General features: G+C 36.5%; 1 protein-coding gene and 1 long non-coding RNA gene across 2 annotated transcripts; one reads left to right on the top strand and one right to left on the bottom strand.

The window, feature by feature from the left end:
- Positions 1-405: 405 nt before the first annotated feature.
- On the bottom strand, positions 406-4,736 carry LOC117615625 (protein AE7-like). The gene is made up of 6 exons (XM_034344739.1): positions 4,484-4,736; positions 3,445-3,576; positions 3,148-3,253; positions 2,951-3,050; positions 1,023-1,068; positions 406-894 (listed from the first exon to the last, which is right to left on the bottom strand). Exons 2-6 carry the CDS (start codon positions 3,569-3,571, stop codon positions 794-796), a joined length of 480 nt encoding a protein of 159 aa, XP_034200630.1. The 5' UTR covers positions 3,572-3,576; positions 4,484-4,736; the 3' UTR covers positions 406-793.
- A 4,478-nt stretch (positions 4,737-9,214) lies between these two features.
- On the top strand, positions 9,215-10,078 carry LOC117615726. Its single transcript, XR_004584052.1, has 2 exons — positions 9,215-9,568; positions 9,894-10,078. It is a non-coding gene; the product is annotated as an uncharacterized LOC117615726 (long non-coding RNA).
- The last annotated feature ends 712 nt before the right edge of the window (positions 10,079-10,790 follow it).

Raw genomic sequence — 10,790 nt, 5'->3', positions numbered from 1 at the left:
GACAGCAAACAATCACAGTACAACAGTGTGGGAGTTTTGCTTGTTGAAACATAGTTCTTACTAATCAAAATTGAGCTGTAACATCATGACTTTGGCATTATAAACCTATATTTTCAACAACTGATAGCAATTGACTCATATGACGGAATAGACGAACGGTACAAATGGAATGAAACTACGAGGACGAAAGTAAAAATTTGTGTTAAACAATTGGTCTAAATTAAATGCTCTATTGATCACCAACTGGTCACCGAACACACAGGGATGTTCAGTAGCTAATAACAAAATACACCAATTTTCTGTGTTTTTGCTTATACAGGGGTTTAAAACCTTACTTCCAAATATTAAATTAATCAGCTGGTAAGTGTGCAGTCCTTGTGCACCAAACACATCACCATTGAAGTGTAAAACATAAACCAAACAAATGAAATTGTTTTGGCTATAGCAATAGGTCACCTGGTGAGTAAAATAATGTCCTCAACTGTCAATTTGCATAAAGGTAAAAGCAAAGAAAGTAAATTCACAAAAACTAATGCTATGCTGTGGTAATACAGTACAACTTCATTGGACAGGAAAACAATGCTCAAATCTAAACAAAGGACATAATTTCTTTTAATCCATATAATCCCATTTAACTGGCCACTCAAATTATAAAAACAGAAGCGGTCACAAGATGCATGAATCACATGGGAGAAAGATAGTATACTGATGACTGGACCAGCCGGTCATTCCAGATGGTGCTCATCGAGATTACAAACCTAACTCCAGCATTTACAAGCGTGACGCAACTCATTCACTCATATGAAGGAGAAAGGCATTCGTCAACCATATCCAGAAGGCCTGGGTTTTCCAATGCCGCTGCCACCCGTTCTTTATCATTCAGTTGCTTATTAACTGCACACACAGTAGAAATTAAAAGCATGAAGGTTATGCTAAAATTTATGAATTTTTTTACTAAGAATACCAATGCTTCAAAACATCCACAACGTTAGTGTATGAGAGAGAGAGAGAGAGAGAGAGACCAGCAGCTTCAGTTGCATGAGATCCGGGTGCCACCCTAATATCCACCTGACCACAGGAAAAAAAAGGTTAGAAAATAAGCATTATGTTTCCAGAAAACAGAATCTCTGGATTTTCTTTTGAAAGGCTGAGACTTTAAAATTCCACCAAAAAATAATAAAGAATTTAAAAATCAATTACATGCACCAGAGAGAAGAAACAACAACAACAACAAAAAATTGGGAGAGGGGGGCCAATGACCCTTCTAACGGAAAACAGCAAGCAAGGGCTAACATGAAGTCAACAAATGGTCATGAATCACAGGTAGCAGACAATACTGACTGACAACTTGAGATGATAGAGCTATTCCAATATTTGGAACAAAAGGTTTGTAAAAGAATCCTCTCTGAATGGCATCGTAAGAGTCTGAGAAAATGATGGACTAGTTCACAATACACAAAAGTTGAAGGAGGGTTAGTTAACTACTTGTTTTTGGTCATAATTCACTTTCGATATCAAGTGGTTGTTGTAAAAAATATCTTGAGTGTGCGTTTGTGTGCCTTCATGTCCGATAAGCATATATTCTTAGAGGTGCACATACCCAGAGTAAGCTTTGGTGTCCATTTTCAATAATCTCATGATACATCACAAAAAGCACACCTACTACTTGTATGTCGAGAGTGGACATCAGAAGATACAGCCATTACAGCTACCAATTACCACTTCTAACACTAATGCTTTTTTAACAGAGCTAGCTCCAAGAGGCCCTTAAAGGCTCATTTTCCCTAGAAAACACCTATACAAATAATGTTTTTAAAAGATCTTCACAAACTTCAGAATGTCTTTAACATTATATCAAAACAGTAAATAAGATAACTGGACACAAAAACACCCTCAAAGAGCAAGATGCAATGGAATTGTTAATGACTTTCAACAAAATTTGAGAACCTATGCAGTTCTGCCAACTTCTAGGCATTAATTAGACAGAGATACTATACTGGCCTTGAGGTCAATTCACCATATCCAGAGTCTATATCTCATGATCATTTTTGCTACCATTAAATAATTTATTTGTGCACAATAGTAAAGAGCTAAAAGGTCAGTTAACCAGTCAAGCTTCAAAAAAGAAACAAAATTTGAGAACCTATGCAGTTCTGCCAACTTCTAGGCATTAATTAGACAGAGATACTATACTGGCCTTGAGGTCAATTCACCATATCCAGAGTCTATATCTCTGATATTTTTGCTACCATTTTTATTTATTTGTGCTATAGTACCTAAAAGGTCAGTTAACCAGTCAAGCCTCAAAAAAGAAAATAAACAAAATAACAACACAAGAAAGGTTTGTCAAAATATTATACTACTGTAGAGCAGCACATCAGGAGCAACGTTTTCCCTTCTTCCTCACTAATTAATTCACCCAAGTTAAGAAATGGTGCATAACTCTTTCACACGTATGTTCAAACAGTTGATTTCTTACCGAGTCATACAATAATCTTGTGGCAAAACTTTCCGCCAATGCATTTTAGTGTTTCCCTTTAAGATTAAGACAACTCCAAATGTCATTTTCTTTGATAGTTCAGTTCAGTTTGTTGAAAGCACAGCTGTAGTGCAGAAAACGTATAAAGAGAAACACATGCTTGAGATGAAAATATTGGAAATCCACGGTAGAAAAGAAATGCAAAATATCAAGCAAAGGAAAGTGCTGGAAAAGAAAAGACCAATCTCAACTCAGGCATTAAGTGTCCAAAAATGATCTGGAATATTACTCCCCCCACACTAATCACATAGCGCATAATAATATGGCTCTCCAAACAAACCTCTATAGTTTTACCCCCAAGTCTCATAAAGTCAACTGACAGCTACCTTCTTCTCTCAACTCAACAGCTTAAGAGTTTAACACGAAGAATATTGTAAAACAAAGTCAATCACAAGAAGATAAAGGTCATACCTTGTAACGAGAAGGCAGGCTCCTCAAGAGTTTAACACGTAAGCAAAGACCAATAACTGTTGCCATACTACAATGTTCCACAGTAGGAGTAAATGTGACTCTGAAGAAAACAATTAGCATTTATTCAACAGGGTTTATAACGAAACATTAATTAGTAAAAAAACTGTTCAAAATGAGCATACAAATTTTTTTTCTACCTGACAGAGCCACGACTATCATCTACGTCAATTGCATCTTCTGAAATTACTTTGAGCTCTTCCAAAGAGTAAGGGTGTTCCGGGTCTTTTATATCTCTAATATGATTTAAGAATTGTTAAGAAATACTAAATTCGTATAGGCATACAAGTCGAAATACAAAACTACTTTCAAGCCTAAGTCATAGGTTAAGCCAATGAAGAGCTTAATATTCATTCATAGAAGGCATCAGAACATAACTAGATTCTGCATGTACATATACAGTTACATGCATGCGTGCAACTATACAGAAAGGATATCAAAAATTTCTTGTTGGTCAATGGGTTCAACAGCGTATTCATCTGCAGCAGCACTTGGGACACTACGAACCCGACGCTCTTTCTTTTCGTAGACGACTGGATTTGCATTTATTAACCCAGATACCATTTTCCCTGGAGAAAACAAATCAATAAAGTAACAAACGTAGAAACAAAAATGAACCAATCTGTGAAAAACATGGATATGAGACAGCGGAAATTTCAAAGAATAAAAAATTATATAGATCTATCATACGAGCTGCTAGATGATACTTGGTCTATCATAAGATCAGGATCTTACTCAGAATAAATTGTGTGATGATGAAATTTTGTATCTCATCATATGATGCTATTTTCTTACTGTCCTAGAACAGAACCAAGAGCCATACGACCCAGCAAAACAGAGACAATGGGGAAGACATTTAAGTACAATCAACAAGTTCCCCAAACAAAACTACTATCACAAAATCTATATATTCATGAGATTTTTTATAATCACTCAACTAACTGAACTTAATGATCAATTGAAAGAGCTTCAAAATCCAACCCTGTACACCAGCATGACATGCCGCCAATATCAAACATGGAAAGCACAGAGAGTTTCTGCTAAAAAAAATATAGAGCAACAAGAAATTGATCAAATTTCTTGAACCCAGAAGAATATCAAACATGGAAGCACAGAGCAAGAACGTCACCATATGGAATTAAATTAGAAAACCAGACGAACCAATAATATTGAACACCTAGAAAAAACTCAACAAGGGTTCAACCAGAAAATTAAAAAGAAAAGTTGAGAACTACTAATAGAGAAAACCATCACCGATTAATACTTGTACAGTCAGAAATAAAATGAAACTACAAAGCAATTGAAAATACCAGTACTAAAATGCATTAACATGAGGAGAAGAATGCATAACTTTCTTTCTTCTGCGGGTTTTACATAACAGTACTAAAAACCCCAGAAAAAGAAGATTGCAAAATAAAATTCGAGAACTATCTGCTGTTTCAAAAGGTGAATGTAGATACAAAAGAGATAGATTACCTGAAAAGGTAGATTCTTCGAAACACTTCAGAGAGCAGAAGAGGTGAGTAACTACAGGACCCTTGCCAGAAACAAAAAACTGAGATTTTGTAAGAGGAGAGAGATTGAAAGACAGAGAGAAAAGGCGAGGCGTGAATGGCGGGGGAAGAAATAGAGAAGAGGGAATCGAGGAGAGAGGCCGGGAGGGAGAGAGGAGAAAGAGAGAAAGGCCGTTGGTGGCTGCGGGTTGAGAGAAGTGGCGCCCACCTTGATGGGACCCTTTACAAATTTACTTAATTAAGAGCATGTACGATGGTAAATACCCGTGGTTATTCCTGCGACTTCGGAAGAAAAAAAAATTATTTAATTTTCACAAGTTGGAAAGCATGGAAGAGTAAATATAAAATTACATGTCACGTCTACAACAACTAATAATGTCCTGGCGTCCGCACAAGAGAATTTCTGTCTAAGGGAATATACAAAGGAAGTATACAAAATTGTACTATAACAACTTAGGTGGCATGTTTGCCATGATCTATTCGATCATATTTTCCCTTATAATTGGAATCAAAATTGAAACTTACACATGAGCCAATTCGGTTCAGTTTTCATAGAAAGTGTCTAAAAGAACCGAATCAAATCGTACCTATGCAATTCCGAATTGATTTGGTTGGGTTCCGATTTGGAAAGATAAAAGTATGAATCTATGAAGAAGAGAGAAGCAAGAAGAAGAGAAAAATACGAAGAAGAGAGGAAAAGGTTGAGGAGATAAAAGAATAGATAAATAAATGAAGAGATAAAGAGGAAGAGAAATGGAAAGAAATAGGCGGAAAAGAGAGAAAGATTGAAGCGCAACAAGAACATATATTGTTCACCGAAAAGAAAAAGAAGTTGGGCTAAAGATGTTTCTTTTTATAGAAAATTTGGGATAAGTCCAAAATTGAGAACATAAGTTGAGTCGCATTTGCTTCAGTTGATATAAGTCCTTTGACTTTTCTGTCAAATAGGATTACATTCATTTTTAAAATTTTCTAATATAGATCTATTTTTAAAAAAAAATTATCTAGTTATTCCTATTATGCCCTTGAATTATAAATTGTGTAGAAATTAATTTATAGTACAATAATGAAGAGATTTTATTATAATTTTAATATAGAGATATACATAGATTAATAAATCCCATAACCATTGCAAGTTTTTCTGTCTTGCTCTTTGTCTCCATTTTATTCTTTCTTGTTCTTCATCTTCATCTTTTCTTCATCAATTTTTTGCTATGTTAATATAAATATTCTTCTTCTTTTTTCTTCATCTATTTTTTACTATGTTAATGTATCTATCTTCTTCTTCTTCTTCTAGGTACCTAGGTAGAGAATTGGTGCATTTCATATTGTACCTATTATATGGGTTAATTTAGGTTGTACTAATACTAACAGAACATTGTCTTTGTTGGGTTTTTTTTTTTTTTTTTTCTCATCAGAATAGGTATATCATATTTTCTTTTTTAATCTTTTTATTTTTTATTTTTTATATGCTTATGGCAGTTTGTATGTACCTAAGTTTACCTTATTGTGTAGGTAAAGTAACATATGTATGTTTTTCTATGCTCCCGACTTGATGTATAGTAGGTGTTTTAGTTTATGCACATGAGTTTAGGTAACGATTTTGTTGTTGTTCATCTTATAGTATATTATATACTCTTGTAGATATATTATCCTATGGTGTATGTATGTTGTCCTATTGCCTATTGCATAGGTATATATGTGTTTTTTCTTATTTTCGACAATGTGTAATAGTATTTTATGTACTTTTTTTTATAGGTAGCATGTAACACCCCGACCCCAAATTAATCCCTTATTTAATTATTTAAGGGAAATTACAAATTTACCCTTGAGATAGGGGTATTTTGGTCATTTTCTTACCCGGAGAGAGTTTGGGGCAGTGACTAGTATTTTTGGATAGGTCATACTGAGTCGAGTTCATAGACAAGTAGTGGGCTCGAATCGGAGTTGTAACGAGAGAGATATGGTCAAAAGAAACTCAGTGGCACAATCGTAATTATTCCGAAATGGGATTTTTATAAAAATCAGATTTCTCTCTCTCTCTCTCTCTCTCTCTCTCTCTCTCTCTCTCTCCCCTTCGGTCTCTCTCTCTCCCCTTGAAACTCCGGCCACCGGCCACGGCTGTGGACGGGGCCGGTACCAAAATGATCGGGGCGTCGTCCTCTTCCAGCCTCAGCCGAGTCCCGCCTCCAGCCGCCGTGGTTTCGCCGAAAAATGGAGAAGAAGCGGCTGGTGTTATCCGATCTTCGCCGCCGTCGATCTCCCTCTTCCCGCCACCGATTTCGACGAGCGAGATATGGTTTCTCACCTACTTTCCATGCTCTAGCTGATGGTTGGGTAGGTTTGCATCGATTTTGACCATAGATAGCTCGGTTTTCAAATTGGAATTCGGCCGATTTTCGGCCTCAGTGTTCGGCCACTTCCAGTCAGTTTTTGGGGTAGGTCCAAGAACAAAAGTGGTTCCAAATATGATGTTATACCTAGGGTAGGAGTTTGGAGAGGTGGTTTTGAGATTTTCCGGCGATGCGTAATCGCTTTAGACACCCAGCGCTGCCCGCGCATGCGGTGGTGCGTGGGCGTGGGTAGTGCAGTGGCACTATGTCTTGATGCGATCTTTAGGTTGTCACGAGCGCGTAGGAATTCGCGGATCTCAATTTGGATACCGTTTGAGCCTCGAACGGATTTTTCATATTGTGCGATTTCCGGGTTCAATATTGTTGAGCCTTTGGATCGTAATCAATTTCAGATATGTTACTCTAGATAATTCCAGAATCGTGTAGGGTTCGACGGATTGTGAATCGGAGTCCCGGATACTCCGAAATCGAGAACCCTAGGGCTAGGGCTTAGAAATTATGCGATTTCACGATCGTGGTCAATCCGATCGTCCGATTCAGGCCAGACTTGCAGGACATGGTTATTTAAATGTGAGGAACTTATAGGAACTCCCGGATTTGCAATTGGAGGTCGTGGATCCCACGAAGTTCCGTATTGACCAATATAGAAGTTTATCACCTAGTGAGTCTCGGGTCTTTTAAGACAGTTCTAACCGTCCGAAATGCTTAAGTGGGCATAAGAATGACTTTAAAGTTAGTGTACGCCCTTCTAGGAGCCAGGGGTCAGGGTTTTAATTAAATACTTATACCGAGCAGTTTTATTAATTAAATATTCATTGTGGTTTAATCAGGCACCCGGGGCCAGGCAGACCCGCAAGAGGGACCTTCAGGAGGTCCAGCTAGCTCGGACCAGAAGTGAGTGGACTTTTGTTTTATAAATGAATTTATGCAAATGAATTTCATTATTTGATCTTGAACAAGTTTTATTGATTATGGCTTTCCTAGCATAATTTGTTGAAGTTAAATATCTTTATTTATTTGCTGCCTAGTTGAAAATGCTAAAAAGATATGGAAAGTAAAGATTGAGATATTTATCAGATAAAATGGCAGCAGAGTTCTAGATTTAACAAAAATTTAGTTATTCATCAGATCTTTCAGAAATTTTATATTTTCTTAAGCCACCTTAAGTACCCAGTTATAAAAACAGGTTGCCTTCAGATAAGACGATGTCCACGGACATCCAGGTTGCCTTCAGTTTTTTCAGCACGATTGACATTTGCCTCACAAGTTTTGGGGACGCCTGGACCGTGGGAGCCAGGAATGCGGATCAGGTTGACTACGGTCCCCTGAATCCTGCCAGTTTGTGGCTCGGGTTGACTTTGTGTCACCGAGACCTACCAGGGGAATTGACGAATATCAAGAATTGACGGATTATCGGGAATTGACGGATTATCGGGAATTGACGAATATCAGGAATTGACGGAATTAAAGGGGTATACCTAGGTGGTAGTTTAAAATTGATTTCAATGCTTTTAAGAGAGTTATATTGACCTTGAGTATGATTGGCATGTACGTATATAATTATGTGAATGCCTTGATTTTAGTATGAATATAATGAAGAGGAAAATTCAGTTTTTCATAACTGTTTTTACAGTGGGGTTAGTATGTTCATATGCTATTTTTCTAAACTTTGTTTTGGGTCCACTCACCCTTTTTGTTGTTTTGCGCCCCCAGGCATTAGACATGCACATGAATCCACCACCGGGCCGTTTTCCATCTTCCACGCCTTTTGTTTGATGTAGAAGTTTTGTTTTGTAAAAGGATTAACTCATTTGTAAATTCTTAGTAGTTGCTCTGATATTTTGCCATAGATTGAGAACTGAACTGTTGGAATGTATATTTACTAGGGGTGGGCATTGGAACCGCAAAACCGCAAAACCGAACCAAACCAATCCGAAAAAAACCGAAAAAAACCGTGTTGACCAAAAAAGTCAAAAACCGAGACAAATCCAAACCGAACCGGTTCAGACCGATTTCGGTTCCGGTTTTCCACCCTAAGGAACCGGTCCAATCCGAACCGGTCCAATATAATTAATTTTTATATTATATTTATATTTATATTTAAAATATCAAATTTTGTAGGCCCAAACCCAACTATTTCATTATACCAACAAAAAGCCCAAATTTCCCAAGTCCATTGCCCAAGTCCAACAAGCCATATTTTAATATCCTAATCACATCAAATCTCACTTCACTCTCTCTCTTTGACGCACTCTCTCTTTTCCTCTCAGATTTTTTTAACTCTCTTTTTCTTTCTTTCTTCTCTCTTCCGCCTCTTTCCCTCTAGGTTCTTCAACTTCTTTTTACTTCTTTCTTTCTTAACTCTTCTGCCTCTTTTCCTCAGTTTTTTTTTCTTCTTTCTCTCTTATTCTTTCTCCTCTCAATTCGTCTCCATTTTTTTTCCCTCTCTTTTTCTGATTTTCTGTTACTCTGATTTTTTTCTTCTTGGTTTTATGTTTCTCTCTCTCCCTCTATATCTCCTTCTTTGCAACTCTGTTTTTCAATTTCTCTTTTTTTCTCTCTTCATTTTTTGTTTCTCTGTACATATGTGTTCATCTTGTAGATTTGGGTGAAGTTCTTGTAGATCTGGGTGAAGTTCTTGGAGATTTGGGTTAAGTTCTTGTAGATCTAGGTAAAGAGCCAGTTCAAAGCAGGTCAGCGTCTCTTATCTCACCAATCCCTTGTGAAGATATGTATTTTTGTTGTTGTCAACAATCCATTTTGGTGCTTTTATATGGTATTGATATTTTCTATGATTTTGGGCTGATGATGTTATTGAGGTCTGATTCTCTCTTCTTTTTTTTTTCTTTCAATTTTTTCCTGTTGTGTTTTGACAGACATGTTCTCTATTCCTGATATCATTCCTCAGTGGCAAAATCTTTGAGCGTTGTTGTAAATTTTAGACGGGAAAGAAGCTCATTCATAATTCAGAAAAATAAAATAAAGTTACAACTGACAATTTGTTGCTCTTTGAAATAGGTACTGAAGTAGCATGGATAAAAAGAAAGACTGAAGATGTTGCAGAAGATTGAATATGTTCTATTTCTGTAATTTGTTTGTAATTAAATTTGTTTATTTTGTTTTGTTTTTAGGTTGTAAGTTTTATTTTAAGGCTTGATATTTGTTGTTTTGTCAAAAAATTGTATTAATGCTTGATGGATTCATTCAATTTGCAGTGCGTGGATGTGAATTGGGCCAATCGGTAATAATTAGGCCCAAAAGGTTTTAAATATCAATTGGGCTGAAACTTACAAAAAAATTTAAGAACCAAAAAAAAAATCAATTAAGCTGTGTGTCGGCCCAAACAGTACAAATCGGAACCGAACCGGATCAAAATGGGTTCGGGTTGGTCCAGTTTTCTCAAGTATTTTAGTAAAAATCTGAACCGGACCGGACTGGTGAACAGTACCGGTTCCGGTTTTAAATTAATGCAAAAATCGGTCCAAACCGGACCGTGTCCACCCCTAATATTTACGTATGCTGGCAGTTGGTTTTTTAAATATATATATTGTTTTGGCAGGTGTAAATGATTGGTATTGAGCCAATTACAAGGAAAACTCTGCCGGTTTTTTGGTAGAAGTCAACCTTGTTATTTTATCATGTTTTGTATAGAAGGGCAAATAGGTCATTTGTGCCGACATTCGCCAGGTGTCGGACACGCACAAGGTCCAGTTCCAAATCCGAATTTGGATCGGGTCCTGTCATAGCATACAATTTTAGTTGTCTATTTTTTGTATATGACTTATAGGTAGTCTTCTAAATTATGTTCTTAACTTATAGTAGTCTTCTAATTTATATTTCTAACTTATAGGTAACACTATTTATCACTAAATTTTTTTCGTTGCTAATAATAACATTATTTACTTGTATGTCAAG

This window comes from Prunus dulcis, chromosome 1 (genome assembly GCF_902201215.1).
Source record: "Prunus dulcis chromosome 1, ALMONDv2, whole genome shotgun sequence".
Classification (NCBI taxonomy): domain Eukaryota; kingdom Viridiplantae; phylum Streptophyta; class Magnoliopsida; order Rosales; family Rosaceae; genus Prunus; species Prunus dulcis.
The sequence above is the reverse complement of the archived record's forward strand: the minus strand, read 5'-3'. Positions and strand labels throughout refer to the sequence as shown.

Bases quoted from the DNA above. Each gene is read 5' to 3' on its own strand.
- LOC117615625 (XM_034344739.1), bottom strand. From the start codon at position 3,571: ATGGTATCTGGGTTAATAAATGCAAATCCAGTCGTCTACGAAAAGAAA. The intron at 3,254-3,444 runs ATATCCTTTCTG...AACAATTCTTAA, and splicing joins TGACCAACAAGAAATTTTTG to ATCATATTAGAGATATAAAA. The intron at 3,051-3,147 runs GTAGAAAAAAAA...TGTTTTCTTCAG, and splicing joins GATAGTCGTGGCTCTGTCAG to AGTCACATTTACTCCTACTG.